The 16,998-nt window shown below is 33.9% G+C and overlaps 1 protein-coding gene across 1 annotated transcript; it reads right to left on the reverse strand.

The window, feature by feature from the left end:
- Positions 1-10,381: 10,381 nt before the first annotated feature.
- LOC127798097 (uncharacterized) lies at positions 10,382-15,282 on the reverse strand. Its single transcript, XM_052331413.1, has 8 exons — positions 15,016-15,282; positions 13,865-14,009; positions 13,616-13,784; positions 12,517-12,787; positions 11,578-11,843; positions 11,280-11,495; positions 11,002-11,104; positions 10,382-10,841 (listed from the first exon to the last, which is right to left on the reverse strand). Exons 1-8 carry the CDS (start codon positions 15,164-15,166, stop codon positions 10,777-10,779), a joined length of 1,386 nt encoding a protein of 461 aa, XP_052187373.1. The 5' UTR covers positions 15,167-15,282; the 3' UTR covers positions 10,382-10,776.
- Positions 15,283-16,998: the final 1,716 nt, after the last annotated feature.

Consider the following 16,998-nt stretch of genomic DNA (forward strand, 5'->3'; position numbering starts at 1 on the left):
TTGGGGTAAAAGAATAATTTATTCTTTTTTTCTTTATTTTTATGATTCTAAACATTTTTTTATAATGTAAATTATTTACTTATTTATTATATATCAATTTAAATTATTACCTAAAAATTACATAATTAACTAAAAAAAATTAATTGTCAATAATATTAAAAAATAAAAATATTACATTTACTATCTCAATTAATAAAATATTATATTGAACACGACAAAATTTATTAATTATTATTCATTAATTGATTATAATTTATTAATATTATTTAAATATTATTAATACTAATAATAAGTAAATAAAAATGTAAAAATATATAAAGATGGGATACAAAAGGAATTAAATTTTATTATAGTTAAAATGAGAGGGGTAAAATAGGAATAAATATATTACTCCAAATTTGGGGTCAAGGAATAGTGCAACCCCAAATTTGGGGTAATACTATTCATAACCCCAAATTTGGGGTAGGATTTGGGGGTGGGTTGGAGAGAGTTTTACCCTAAAATTGGGATTTTACCCCAAATTTGGGGTTGGGTTGGAGATGGCATCTTCAACATGAATTTAAAGTTTATCTTCTTTTTTTTTTTTAAATTATTGAACCCTTCTTTCATAAAAAAATCATCATCTCATTGTTTCCATTATTTGTTTTAAAAAGATCATTATAAGCAAAATATGACATCTTTGCTTATACTATATATTCCAACCAATCACCAAATTTATTAAATCAAACTGGAATGAATCGTCTTGATTTCGAGATAAACACAGACCTCCTTACAAGTAGGCTTTTCTAATTTGATCTAAAAAATTAACACTGTAATGCATTATTGTAGTTCTTAGCCCGAGATCCATAAGAAGTTGTGTAACATCAATTTGCTTAATACTTGTTTTGTTAATTTTCTTCAATATAAATTTCCTTTATACTTGCTTTCTTTGCTTCACAATTTTCTTCAATACTTAACTTTATTTGTATCATTATTGTAAAAAAATAAAATTATAAGCAAATTGTAAAAAATGCTATGATGGTTACTACTGGACCATTATATACTTGCTTTCTTCAATACTTATTTTTTTTATTTTAATAGTAAAATATAATATATTTTTTTATTTTTAATAATAAATTATTGTAAAAAATAAGAAAATAAAAAAATCTGACCCAGTAGGGGACAATTGGGCCTCACGTGGCTCCGCCCCTGGCTAATGTTCTTTTTGTGCCAAATTTAAAAACCAACTTGCTTAGTGTGGGTTAGTTATAAGAAAAAGGATATGAAATTTTTATCAAAGATGAAGTATGTTAGATTCAAGATGCAAAGTTGGGCATAATTGCTCAAGTTAACATGACGACGAATCATATGTTCCCACTTTATCTCCACAACACCACTAATTCGTGCTTCTCAGCAAAATTAAAAGATGAGACATGGCTATGGTACTTTCGCTATGGGCATTTGAATTTTGGCGGATTGAAAACACTACAACAGAAGAACATGGTGATAGGGTTTCCTCAAATTATAACTTCTTCTCAAGTTTGTGAAGAATGTGTTGTTAGCAAACAACACCATAATCAATTCCCACAAGGAAAATCTTGGAGAGCGAAGAAGGCATTGGAGCTTGTTCACACCAACATTTGTAGGCCAATAACACCACATTCTAATGGAGGTAAAAGATACATAATTACCTTAATTGATGATTATAGTCGTAAGATATGGGTTTATTTTTTGCAAGAAAAATCTGAAGGCCTTTGTAGCTTTTAAAAGCTATAAAGCACTTGTTGAGAAAGAAGTTGGCAACCCAATAAAAGTTCTTCGCATGGATTGTGGTGGAGAATATAACTCACATGAATTCGCAATTTTTTGTGAGAACCATGAAATCAAGAGACAACTTACAACAACTTATACACCCCCAACAAAATGGTGTATGCGAGAGGAAGAACCACACTATTATGAATATGGCGCGAAGCCTTTTTAACAACCAATGGCATTCCAAAAAGTTTTTGGTCTGAAACAGTTAATTGGAGCATTCATATATTGAATAAAAGTCCCACACTTGCTATTCAAAATATGACACCGGAGGAAGCATGGAGCGGAAGGAAACCTGCTGTAGATCATTTCTGGATTTTTGGGTGTATTGCCTATGCCCATATTCCAGATGAGAAGAGGAGGAAGCTAGATAACAAGGGAGAAAAATGCATTTTTCTTGGTGTTAGTGATAAGTCAAAAGCTTATAAATTATACAATCCTAGCACCATGAAAATTGTCATCAGCCGTGGTGTGGTATTTGATGAAAAAGGCACCTGGTCATGGAATCAAAATGGTGTTAAAGAAAATATTCCAGCAGATTTTGATGATGATGAGAAAGGGCAGCAACCTATGGAGAATGAGCAAGAAGAGGAAGTCCTTCAAAATGTTCCAATAGCTGATCAAAGTCCACTTGCAGTTGAATCACAAAGGCCTCAACGTGTTCGTAGAAGACCAGCATGGATAAAGGCTATGGATGCTGAAATTATAGCCATTGAAAGAAATGATACATGGGAGCTATGTGATCTTCCAAAAGGGCAGAAGACAATTGGTGTAAAGTGGGTTTACAAGACAAAGTTGAAGGAGAATGGTGAGGTTGACAAGCACAAGGCATGCTTGGTAGCTAAGGGCTACAAGCAAGAGTTTGGTGTTGATTATAAAGAAGTCTTTACTCCGGTTGCAAGGCATGATACAATCAGATTGGTGATTGCGATGGCAGCTCAAAACTCATGGCCTATCTTCCAGTTGGACGCGAAATCAGCATTCCTCCATGGAGATTTAAAAAAAGAGGTATTTATCAACCTCCTGGTTATGTAAAACTTGGCGATGAGCATAAAGTGTATAAATTAAAGAAAGCTCTATATGGATTAAAACAATCTCCACAAACTTGGTATAATCGTATAGAAACTTATTTTTTGAAGGGAAGGATTTCAAAAACGTCATTATGAACATACATTTTTTTATAAGGATTGAAGATGGAGGAAAAATGCTCATTGTTTGCTTATATGTAGATGATTTAATCTACACTGGAAATAATACAGCCTTGTTTGGAAGTTTTAAGAAATCCATGATGGCTGAATTTGAGATGAATGATCTTGGCATGATGCATTACTTTCTTGGCATTGAAGTGGTGCAGTCTTTTACTGGAATTTTTATTTCTCAAAAGAAGTATGTGTGAGAAATCTTGGACAGGTTTCAGATGAAGGATAGTAATCTTGTAAATACTCCATTTGAGTTTGGTATGAAGCTAAACAAAGATAATGGAGGAAAAAAGGTTGACGACACTCTTTACAAACAAATAATGGGGAGTTTAATGTATTTGACGGCAACAAGACCTGATGTAATGTATGTTGTAAGTGTGATTAGTAGGTACATGGAATGTCCTACAGAGATTCATCTCTTGGCTACAAAAAGAATTTTTCATTACTTGCAAGGTACTAAGGAGTTTGGGATGTTCTACAAGAATGGAGAAAAGTCATATCTGTTTGGCTTTACAGATAGTGATTATGCAGGAGATTCAGATGATCGAAAAAGCACATTTGGATATGTTTTCATGATGGGGACAGGAGTTGTTTCATGGTCATCAAAGAAGCAACCTATTGTCACATTATCATCCACTGAACCTGAATTTGTTGCTGCAACAGCTTGTGCTTGTCAAGCTATTTGGCTAAAGAAAATCCTTAAAGAGCTACAATTCAAGGAGGATGGACCTACTCAGATTTATTGTGACAAGTTCAGCAATAAAGCTTTCAAAAAATCCAGTTTTACATGGTCGAAGCAAACATATAGATGTGAAGTATCATTTCTTGACGGATCTCACGAATGATGGAGTCATTAATCTTATTTACTGCAGAAGTAAAGACCAGATCGCTGACATTCTAACCAAGCCTCTCAAGTTTCCTGCATTTCAGAAGCTCAGAAAGCTACTTGGTGTTTGTACTTCAAAGTTTAACTCTGATTAAACTGGATGCAATGTCTGGAACATCAGTTTAAGGGAGGGATTGTTGAGGAAATTTAATAATTTGCACGTGGGTGGTCCTAGCAGTTTGTTTACCTAGTAATAGCAGTTGTTTACCCAGTCATAGTAGTTTGTTTTTAACGTGGGATAGTGCCTATTTTCATGTTGCTTTCAGTTATGTATTAGCCTATTTATAGGCTGTTTGTTTACCAATGAATATGCAGAAAGTTTCTGCTTTCTCTATATCCTCTGCTTCTTACTGTTATTGTGCAAAACGTTTTTTTAGTTTCTGTTTCATCAATGAGATGAGACTGGACTGTTATTAGATCAACAGAAAAAATGCAATGAAGAAGAACAACAGTGGTAAATGAAAGCCCAGAAGATCAAAACTGCAAGAGCGCATTTGATAAACCCATTACCCTGATCCAGTGACTCAGTGAGTCGGGTAATAATCTCAACCTGTTTATCTAGAACCACAGTAGCAGAGAAAAAAAGAGAGATTGAAGTAAAGATTGTTGTGTGTGTTGGTTTGGTGTTAGCTTTGCTCCAAAAGTAACGCAGAGGGCTTCAAGATTACCTTCACCAGCATAGCCAGAATGATGGGTTTTTTTTTTTTTTTTGTTTTCCTGTAAATGAAATAAATATTAAACAAGAAAACAAAAGCACAAGCGTCTACAAGAAACGAACGAACTGGGAAAAATCTGGCAAAAAGACAAAAAAACATTACAACTATGGTACACTACAGCAACAGTCTCAAACATGCTAGGCAAAAAAAGAAAGACACACCGAAAAGAACATATGATAAATGGAGATCCACATCGAGCCTCCCAACAAAGCAAATGGCCTTATGCATACAATCGCAAAGAGTGACCACATGACGACGGAAAGGAGCAAAGGGAAAGCCAAGCCAGAACACCTGCATAGCAAATGGACTCACAGACAAGATGATTAGCAGCATCTGTAACGTCATGATAGGAAAGAAAAACCAATAACAAAAACTAAGGCACACAAGAAGGCGGTAATCGCCAATAGTTGGCAAAGGCCAAACCTTGCAATGTGTGAGGAAATCGCATAGAGGACAAGCGAATCCAAACAGAGGTTTGGATCTAATAAGCAAGCTGAGAAAGAAACGGGTTATTTCCACAATAATTGCTGTGCGAAAGAAGAAGCATACAAGAGTGATATTGATTCGGCTCACATCCAAACTTGTTATGCAACAATCCCCAGGGATGAGCCGAACCAACATCACGCCATGTCTACTTCTCTAGAAAGTTCTAATAACTCTCATCATTGACAAGGGGCTGAATGGTTAGTTGAGTGAATGGCAGATCCTTTTATAGACGACTAGAAGGCCTCAAAACCAGGAACAGTGGATGGCTGCTATAAAGGTAATCATTATTGCACGGCATATGGAACAATTTATCTGATCAAGATTTAGGAATCCACTACTTCCAAACCTTTTTATTTGTTTATGGGACCTGCATAATGGAGGAGCCTTTAGTAATGGCATGTGAGATTGTACGAAAACTTACCATAACATTGATTCGTGTTAACAGCACATGTCATGGAACAGGGCTCACCAAGAGCACCCGACACTTGAACAAGGGACAAGAATTAGAAAGAAAGAAATTAAAAATCAATACAATTGAAATACAGGTAAGGAGTTATCTTCACTCAGTATTATTGACATTTTTAAAGCCTCCAAGGATGCTGCCACAGATAAGAGGCCAAGTTTAGAGTCTCGCAAGTTAAGGGTCAGATTTGATTTCATAATCTCCCAAATAATTTTCTGTTAAATTTCTCCTTGTTTTGGGGGGCCACCACCAGAGCTGAGAACAGTAACATCAAAAAAGAAAAGGCTAACCTAATATGTGAGACACACTGTATACTCGCATGGAAAATTTCCTGATTTGACAGGCATAATAAGTTACTGCAAAGCAAAGCTTGTGGTCCCTTGCACTAGCAGATACAAGGAAAAGCAAAAAGAAGAAAGATAATTAAACTTATGGGCGGTGTTTAGTTGTTTAATTAATTCCATGGTCACAATGTGCTAAAAAAACAGAGACTCTCCTTTTGTGTGACCAAAGATGATTGTTTAATCTACTCTTAACTTCTACATGGGACATATTGGAGAGAATCTGAGGCACCTACTCTAAAAGAAAAGGATAACAAAGTTCCATCTTTCCTGCAATGAAAAAGGCCAAATTCTTTCTTTACTTCATCTGTCTCAGTTGACTGATGAATGGACCCAATCTAACGAAGCCTGATTTGTCTGTAAGATTTCAGTCAAAAGATGATTATTTTATTTATTTTAGGAGACATTGGATTCTGGACAGGCAAATAAAAGAGGTTCAGTTGCAGATTAATTGGCACATTTTATGCACAAATTTTTGTTAATGACAACTTGATACGGACTTAGTTGTTTTGCAATGTAGTTGAAGACAGAGGATAAATGGAAGAGGATTAAGACAAGAAAGGGAATTTTTACAGCCCATTTTTCCCTGTTAAACAGTACCAGTAACTTGAGAGGATCCAATAAAAGCTAGATCACCAATTGCAGAATTGTCAAACTCATCATGTCAATAGAAAGATTCTCATCCAGGGAAGGTGATTGGCTATAATGTTTGAAAACTTAAAAGGTGTAATCAAGTTTTGAGCCATGAAGGCCCAGTAGGCCATTTTCCAGTTATCTCCAATCCCCGAATGTTGGAAAGCTAAAAAGGTTCTCAATGCTGGTGAAGTTTGTTGCACTTTCAACATGCTTATCCAGGAAGCTCACTGCTATATCAAGTACCTTATCTAGCTGATGATTGAGGAATATTCCTCCTTAGGTAATATAAAGCAACAACAATATATTAAGCCTTTATTCCACTATTTGAGGTCAACTATATGTATTCTAGTTTGCCAGTCATTTATATCTATGGCCTTATCATCTTTAAGACTCTTATATCATACCAAAGTGTCCCTCACCAAGTTCTATTGCTAGAGACTTCTTTCATTCCATCCACGCTCTTCATATGAACTTCTAGCCTAGTTGGCAGGTTCCAATTTTACTAACTACAGAATGAATGTGCCTTTTTATGGTTTAAAATTTAAAAATCTCCAGAAAAAGTGCCATGGGAGACGCAACCCCTCCATGCTGCATCTTTGGAGCAATCTTCTAATGGTGGTTGTGACTGTAAAGAGTAGTCAAGCTTTTCAATGCATAACCCAAGAAGATTGATAGATGCACATGTGAGTCGAGCTTTTTAAAAGTGCCAAAGGAGCATTGGCTTAGTAACCATAAAACCATGTATAAATAATAAATCTCACTAGGTGGAGTTGGACCACATGAATTCTAATTCATCAAGCATCTTTTTTTATGACCATATCCTTTGTAAGGTTATTATTAAGTATATCGTGTCTAAAAGAACTATAAAACCATCTATAACAACAAAAATCAAAATCCTTAGGTAGGGTCAACTACATGAATTCGATAATTACAAGCATCTTTATTTATAATCATATCTTCTACTAGGCCATTAAGCCTATGTTGTCTTTAAAGTTTTCCAGCCAAATTTTTCTTCAGCTTTCTTCTCTCTTTTCACTTCATCAACTTGCCTCACATGTGGATCTATCAATCTTTTTCGTACATATCCAAACTATATTAATCATGTCTCTTGTATCTTATATTTAGTAGGCACTACTCTAACCTGGATATATATATCATGTTTCTTATTTTTCTTTTCTTTTATGGTAGTAAATTCATCATAACATTTTGATCTTTGCCACGCTTATATTTTGCACATGTCATTTAACTACCAAATTCAAAACCATACAATAAAAATGGTCTTATATCACTAAATAAAAATTTTATTTCAACTTTCAAGGGATTTTAAGATCAAATAAGATACTGGACACACTTCTCCACATTAACCATTTTGTTTTAATTCTATGAGCATCATCTTCCACAATCTCTCGTTCCTTTTGAACACTTGGTCCAATATCAACATTGATCTTTTTTCTAAGATGACTTAATCTCGAATCTCACAATGACATCATCTACGACTCTATTTTACTAAAGTTACATTTTATATATTCAATTTCTAATCTATTTCATTTAAAATCATCGAATTTTAAAGTGTATTTTCATAATTAAAGTTTATTATTTATGATTTCTTGACTCTTCCACCAAGGCAATATCGTTTTCAACTAACATACATCAAGGTATTTCTCATATATGCTTTGTGAGTTCCATCACAAGAGTAAAGAGGTAAGAGCTCAATGTAAATCCTTAATGTAATCCAACTCTATATAATTGGAAAAGTCTTCATATCTTCTTCACAAGTCTTAACATGCATTTTGCTTGATGTTACATGTACTTAATAACTTATATACACACAATCCAACTTATTTTGCTCTAATATCTTTCACAACATTTCTCTAGGTACTAGATAATAAGCTTTTTTAAGTCTATACATACCATTTGCAATTTTTTGCTTATGTTATGTTTGGAAATTTTCATTAAACGTCTTACAGAGTAGATAGCTTCTATTGTTAACTTACCAAGTATAAAATAAAATCAATTTTCAAAGACTTTAGTTTCTCTCGATAACCTTTGCTCAATTACCCTTCCTCACAGTTTCATAATGTAGCTCAATAGCTTGATACCTCTATAATTTTAAAAAATTTAAGCATCTCCTTTATTCTATAAATAAGCACTGAAACCTAATAATTTCAATAACAAAAAAATAAAGGGTTTCTCCCATGCATTCTCATACTTTTATATATATCAAGATGTAAATGAGTCTAATCCAACTGCATACTATTTTTTTTTTTTTTGTAACTTTCTTTATTTCCTTTGAACAAATATATCTATAAGATACGTAAATTCTTATCTTCTTCAAAATTACTAAAATAACCTAACACAACACTTGTTTCCAAATTTTCATTAAAGACGATAAAACCAACAACAACAATCCCAAGCTTTAATCCCATTAGCAACATAATCTAAACTTCCATGCATAGTCAAGGCCATATTCTCTTTGAACCCCGTTATATCCTATGTCACAAACAAGATTTTCCCATCGATGTTTGCTTTGGTCTTCATTTCCGTTTAATCATTACCAATACATCTTTATCTTCTTCAATTTCATACACTCCCCTCACAAGAGCTTTATTAGTTTTCTCACATATCCAAACCAATTTAATCATGATCTTTTATTTTATCTTTAATAAGTGTCGCTCTAACCTCATAAAATATAATTTTATTTTATATTTTATCCTTTTTAATATAAGTGCACATCCACTATAATATTATTATCTCAATTACATTCATATTTTACGTGTTAACACTTAAGTACCCAACATTCATCAAAGACCATAAAGCCATCTATATGTAACATTAAATAGTATGACTTATAGAGCTGATGTGGACAGTTTTGAGAAAAAATATAATTATGAAATGATTTGGAAAGATTTTTGAGACCCACCCCATCCACCCCCGCAATTTTCTATGTACTTATATGATATGTTTTACACAATCCGACAATGTTTTTTGCATTTCTGAAATGTCTAGCAATAATTTTGTAAAAAACAAATATACAAGATTTGGAAGAAAAGAATACATCTAGGGTTGCAAATTGTTCGGTTTGATTTCGATTTTTGTCAAAATCATGACCAAATCAAACTTAAACTATTAAAACCAAAATAAAATCATTACCCATTAGTTTTAAATATTAAAAACCATAACCAAACCATTTGGTTTCGATTTTAACCATAATTTTTTTAGTTTGATCCATACCAATAAATAAAGACAAACTTTTCAAATAGCATTTATAAAAATTTCTAATAACTCTACAACAAACAAAGACAAACTCTAATAAAGTTACTTTTTTTTTATATAAAGTTACAAATTAATTTCAAACTTCTTAGATATAATTATTTGATTGATAAAAAAAATAATTTAAGATTAGATTTTATTTTTATTTATTAATTACTTTATAAATGTTAAATATTTTATATATTTATAATGCATTAGTTAAGATACTTGTAAAAAATGCATTAATCAATATATATATATTATATGTATATATTATATATATATATGTATATTCAGTTTAGTTTAGTTTAATTACCCACACATTCGGTTCAGAAAATCATAATAAAACCATACTCATTCAAATAATATTTAATTTTTTCTCAAATCAAACCATTATCCAGTCAAACAATTTTTAGTCACGTTGACCGATTTAATTTCAATTCGATTCCCCCACGATTTCGATTACAATTGCCATCCCTATCTACAATCAGTAACAAGATTTTCATTGAGTAAACTTTGGGTAATATGAGAGGATGGTGACCTTGTTTCAAAATACTGCAAATATGCATACAGGGCTTCATGAAACAATGACTTGTAAGATTGCTGTAAAAGAATTGTATAGCAATCGCACATTCAATTGAAGGAAGGTAAAAATGTCAACAACTCAAAATTAGAGCCAAATATGTTTCCTTTGAAATCTATATTAGAAAACAACAAAATTACAACATAGAACATTAAATGCCCAACAGTAACAGCTGAAGAGAAGTATTTAATTAACTAATCTATGCCCCTATTTCTTCGAGCAGAATCCAAGAAACCTTGTGTAACTTCTTTCCTAACCTTCTTAAGCATCTGTTTCTTGGGGAGTGGTGCAACTCTTTTCCTTTTAAATTTTGGTCTTCCCTACTAAATCAAATGTATCCTGAATCAAATCAAGCCTGCAATATGGCACGAACTTAGGTGGCCGTTTTCAACCTCCCAAAAGATTCCTTTGATCCTTTTTCTGAAATCAATCAGCATTCAATGGCTCCGCTTCAGCATCCCTTTCCTTCAATGCGGACCAATCTTCTGTCTCTGCAGTGGATCAAAAAGAAAAAAAAATATATATATATAATTTGTTAGATTGTCACATGCTTTATTTATCTATAAGCAAACATTCTCATTTTACAGGACAACTACAACCATGCCACAGACGGTAACATATTATAAACCTGATAGCAAATATCAAACTCACTTGACTTGTCAGCAATCGCCAACAGCCTCCTCTGTAAGATAGATGCCACAAAGAGGAAAATCGAGCACATGCCGAACATAATAGTGATCGGGAATGCATTAACCTTCAAATTGACCAAGAAAAAAAATCAATTTTTGGTAACTGAAAAAATAAAAAATGGCATAGCATTACTCCTCCAAATTCTTAAGTGAGAAAAGAATTAAGAAACACAGGCAGGAACAGAGAGTCAGGAAACAAAATAAGTTTAGTTTTCAAACTAGTACAATTGTGTTACTTACATTGTACAGTACAATGCACACAAATATGTTTAGTGGAATGCGGAAGAAGTTCATTATGGTGCTTCTGGCCTCCTCTGGAATATATTGGGACCTCATCTTCATGATGGATGGCCAGAATATCCCCACACACGCCTCGAAGGTACAGAAGCCAAGGAGCTGGAGGCAACCTGCAAAAGAGATGCTTCCACCCTTTACATTGGAGGGGGCAACCAAGAACTGTTCCAAAAATTGAAGTTAGATATGCCCAGAAGAACATACTTCAAGCTAAAAGTTTAACACAATAAGACCAAATACATACAGTTGTCGCAATGGGAAGCAGGAGAGAGGCAGCAGAAATCAGAAATACGATCTGCATGTAGCTCTCAACTTTAGGAGAAGAGTGTGCCATCAGACGAGATGCAACTGAGCTCCCCAACATAGATGCCAACATAAAAGTTGCAAAAATGAAACCATGGGGAATTTCCTCTTCATTTGGACTCAAAGCAGGAGTCCAAAGGAACACAAAAGTATACATGGAACCTTCAAAAAGAGACTGTATAGCACCCAGTAAAGCAATCTTCTCATCTAAACCACAGAAGTTATCATATTAGGCAGTTTAACAATGGAGAACAATAAAAAGATATCAAGCCTTAACAACAGAGACGAAAATAAATAGATACACTGTCAAAAAAAAAAAAAAAAGGAAAGGAAAACTGCATACAAGTATGACTCTTCCCATTCACAAACAGGGAGCCTCATGCACTGGGAACACCCTAGAGAGTGAGGACAGCAAAACTGCAGCAGCAACAAGAAGAACAAAGGAGAGAATAACTCAAGAAAACACACGGGTGGACCATGCAGAAGCAGTTAAGAAACCAAAAAAGAACCCATGGTTGGCTAACAACTATTTCAGACAACGATACCTCACAGATCTTAAAGACATAACCCACTTCAAAACAAAATAGATCCAGAGATCACTTATTGAGAGAGAGAGAGAGAGAGAGAGAGAGAGAGATCATTAATTTAAATCATCAGAAGGCAAGTCAATAATAATTGCATCTGTCTCTTGATGCTCCCTTTGAATTGTTCTCAAGCCATAAATTTATCATTCAGATAAATAAATGGAAGGTAAGTCCAGAGTCATAGCAACTATCTCTGAATGCAACCTCCAGTACTAAAATGAGTATCATTCGCTATAACCCATGTATGATGAATAGAAATGATATCCATATAGTGTAATCTAAGTGCAGGTTCCTACCTGAAGCAATGGCCACAGCTGCACCCCTGAATTGAGTAAGCAAATCCTTGTTATCTGAAGGATCTCCATAGTTCTCAGTCCACGAAGATAAAATAATGGCCATCCCAATAGCAAGAAAGCACGCAGCAGCATCAAATGGTGCGACAGGACCAAGATTCATGCTGTCAACGAGCATGTTTCCAAACAACCCGGCAAGAATAGCAACCAGACCATTGCCAAGAAATATTGCTTTTGAGAATGTCAGGGATAGCCATTGTTGGTCAAACCCTCTCTGCCCAACAAGAAAAAATGAGACTGACATTTTCAAAATGAGACATAAAATATTACAGAAAAAATCAGAAAACCCATGTTAATTGTTTATTAGGCTTCATTTTGCAGTTAGTAAAAGACAATGATATAGTTCATACCAATTACAGATCTGAAAGAAAAAATTGACAAAGGAGAAATAAAATAAAGAGAAAGTTGACTGTAAAAATCTAAATATTTGGCAGGAAGGAGATCTAACAGTGAACATCAGAGACACCAATGCAGAAATCCAATGGAAAAGGTGGGAAGGGTATGCAGAAAGCATCAAACATTGACTAATTAGATGGTCATATATTATTCTGCAATCTCTTCCAAAGTCAGAATTTCACTGAAATAACAGGAAAAAATACATGCATTTTTGTATATATTTAAAGAACAACAATATGTGTATAAAAGGGGTGCAATCCATCTTTAAAAGAGACCCATCAGAATCAAAGGTCAAATTTTAGTCATTCACCACTTTAAACCTCCATCCACCCTAAAGAATCCAAAAGGTTTGCCCAGATCATGATTAACCTTTCCAATGTCAACAATGAAAAACAGGTTCAGAAGTTATGATTAAGATAAGGCAATTCACATGACATTTTCTTGCCTTCTATTTGGTAAACTAACATAACCTCCTTTTTATTTTTTCCCCAATTTTGGTGAGTTGAAAAAATAGAAAACATTTTCCATCATATACAGTTTAAAGCAAAAACTTCCACACCCCCAAATCCAAGAGTTCTTACCGAATTCAGTCCTCGTTAATGCCCCTGATAAATTTAAGAACATCGGGAGAGAGAATATCTCTTACCTTAAAGTGTTCAGCAACAAGCCATGACTCAAAAGCAGAGAAGAGAAGAGACGTTGCAATACCACCCAAAACACGGCCCAACATCAAAACTTTGTACACAGGAGAATGCTTGGTGATGCAGCTCAGGATGTACGTAATGCAGTAAGTCACACAAGCTCTCTTCCGACCCCTGGATTCAGTTCATAAGGTGTAAAAAACAAAGAGTAGAATTAAGGAATGATGAATATATGCTGTCAAGGGGACACTCACTGTTTGTCAGCTAAAGACCCAACAATTGTCCCGAACAACATTGAAGATCCAAAACCTGCAATGAAGAGTTGCCCGATATCTCCTTTCCCGAAACCATATTGGCTGTACAGATAGTACACATATGGACCCTGTAACCAATCTCCAGCTATGGCCACATAAACATTAAGAAATCAGAAAAGGTGAAATATGTGTCAAAAAAGAAAAACATGCCTAGAAATGGTACAATTGTTACTCTAGGCATCAAAGAATAGTAATTTCATAAGGTGTGGCTCTTGATGGAAACTAATTGCCGAGGTTATAAATCCAAGTAGTTCCCTCCCTCTAGTTGCTTGCCAAGAAAATTATAGGGAAAAATAGATATCTTAAACCCGCTGTTCTTGGAGTTTCAGAAATTTCTAATTAAGAAAAAATATGATACTATCCATCACAAATAGCACAAAATTGAAGGAAAGGACACCCATACATAAAGAAAATAGGCAGATCACATTATGCAAAAACCCCTCAAGATTATAGAAAGCAATAGCACTTTTCGGGTTGCTGAAAATGTGTAATCCCGAACAACGGGAAACACCCAATCAAGTGTTCCCACACAACAGAGGAGAACGCTTCCAAAAGGGCACACTTCAGATCCTTCACATTTTCTCACTTAGCACACGGAGTTCCAAATGAATTCTCATATCTAGATCCAAGGTTCGAACAAAATACAAAATTAAAGGAGAGCCCTAAATCCTAATAACTCTGACGCTATGTTGGAACTAGAAGTTCTCCAGGAAAATGAAAACAAACAGAAAAGAAAATTCATTAGACATGCGCATCTGCTATGAATACCAGATCATAAAACTCATTTCCCGTATCTTTAAAAAGACAATAAATCAATCTCACCTCAATGCCTTAATTTTCTTTCCCTTTTTTTTTTTTTCATATTTCCCAAAGATACACACTAACCTAAAGTAGAAAGAAAATTAAACCGAAAAGCTCCTCACATAGAGAAGCTCCGGCAGATCCGACACTCAGATCCGAACAAAAACAAACTCTCAGCTTCCACAAAACCACGCATCGAGATTCAAGGAGAATCCGATCACAAGACAAACAGGAAAACACGAAATCCAAATGTACTATTGAGAGGAGGTCAGATCCGCGGATTGGCTTACCCATCATGAGCGAGTAGACGAGAAGGTAATTGTTCTTGAAGGAATTGAATGCCTGGGAAGTATTGATGCGATCCTTGTTGTTCTTGCTCAGCTCCAGAGCCGCCACCACGGCTCCGAGGGAGCCGAACACCACGTAATAGAACAACTCCATTGCTGCCGACGATCTGCGCTCTGAATCTGGCGAGAGAGAGAGAGAGAGAGAGAGAGAGAGAGAGATTATTACGAACAGAGTGTGGTGCGGGAGAGATGGTGGAGAGGGAGAACGTTTATGAAAGCATATTATTATGAATAGTAAAACGCGGTTTGGGAGTTGAGTTGAGCCGTCCGTTGAGGGAGATGGAAACGTGGCGGAGAGGAGAGCGTCGGATTGGTGTCGGTGGTTAAGCCAGCTTAGCCAAGTGAGTGGCACACTGCCCATCCGCGAATGGCACTGCCACTGTCTCTTCTTCGGTCCTTTCCCGGCTGCACAGCCCAAGGGATTGGAATTTTTCCTTTTAAATTAATAATAATAATAATTTAAATTAGTTGTGGGGGATATTAATTTTTCTTATTTTCCGTAAATAGACATTTCAAAAAGTAACACGTTTAGTGCTCTTCTTATCTATTGTATTGTGCTCTTCCTTGCACGTATTAACAACTAATCATTTAATTAATGCATGCCCTTTTAGAAATATGACGAATCAAAAAACAAATAAACCAATGGCTAGTGAGCCCAGCTCAATTCCGGCAGCCAATTCAAATTGTCCAGCAAGTCTGAAGATAACGGAAAACAGAGGACTATATTTCACGGAAATAGAAATGAAAAATATTTTTTTTTTTGTAGGAAACAGAAACGTAGAAATGGATATTTTTCTAAAAAAATAGATATAAATAGGGTCCGAAACAAGAATAAGAAACGTTTCGAAAACAAAAAAATGGTACCTATAAAGTGTTTCCGTGTAACATAGATTAAAAGCATAGCCAGCCATGGTATAGTTTTCTTAAAAAAACTATTTTTAGAGGGATCATTTCATTTCCAAGAACAAACAGTTTAATGTGTGACCAAATTATGTGAGAAATATTTTTAGTGTTGTTATATGTGTTTAATCAGTTAATATTAAAAAAAGTGTTTTTAATAATAAAATTATTTTTAAGCATTGACAAAAATATTAATACTCTACAGTAACTATAATTTTTTTTATAATTTTAATTTTAATTAGGAATAATTTTGTCTAAAAATAATTTTATTATTTGTTTCTGCCTGTCAGAGCTCTAAACTTTTACTTTTACTTCACAGCAAGAAAATTATTTTTGCTCACATAATTGCTTTTATTTTAAAAAAAAAATGTTTTTCTGATTTCACACCTAAAAAAACTAGGGTAAAATCTATATTTTTGTTTCTATATTTTCATGTATTTTCTATATGGTCACTTGAATTTTTCGTTGTTCGACTACACTGCTTAATTTGATTTTTAAATTAATTAATCCCTATATTTTGATATTTTTTTCGTATATAAATTAAATTTTTTTATTATTTTGATTACATTTCTGAATTTGTATTTTTGAATCAATTTAATCGTTGTACTTTCACGTGTAAAAAAAATATAGTGAGATGACAAAATACACGTCACACTTTATTTAAGTTACAAGAGTTAAATTAACTAAAAAATACATATTTATGAGTGTAATTAAAACAATAAAAAGTTTCAGATTAACATACAAAAAATATTTAAAGTATAAAAGTTAAATTTACTCAAAAATACAGGTTCTGAAATAATTGAAACAACGAAAAGTTCGAATAATTATATGAAAAAAATGTAAAAATATAGAAACACAAATATAATTTTTTACCAAAGAAAAGGGTTATATTTTCAAATTCAAATAATCTATGAGAGGCAAAATGTAATTTTGCAAAGATTAATATCAAGAACCCGAGACGTATTGATTAGGTAGCATTTGTTAAAATAAGTAAAATAATATTATATCAAAATAAAGTTGTAATAA

Source organism: Diospyros lotus, chromosome 3 (genome assembly GCF_014633365.1).
Source record: "Diospyros lotus cultivar Yz01 chromosome 3, ASM1463336v1, whole genome shotgun sequence".
NCBI classification, from domain to species: Eukaryota; Viridiplantae; Streptophyta; class Magnoliopsida; order Ericales; family Ebenaceae; genus Diospyros; species Diospyros lotus.

Excerpts from the sequence above, each read along its gene's own strand:
- LOC127798097 (XM_052331413.1), bottom strand. The coding sequence starts at position 15,166 with ATGGAGTTGTTCTATTACGTGGTGTTCGGCTCCCTCGGAGCCGTGGTG. Across the intron at positions 14,010-15,015 it reads CGTCTACTCGCTCATGATGG|CTGGAGATTGGTTACAGGGT; the intron begins GTAAGCCAATCC and ends ATGTGGCCATAG. Across the intron at positions 11,105-11,279 it reads TGTGCATTGTACTGTACAAT|GTTAATGCATTCCCGATCAC; the intron begins GTAAGTAACACA and ends GTCAATTTGAAG.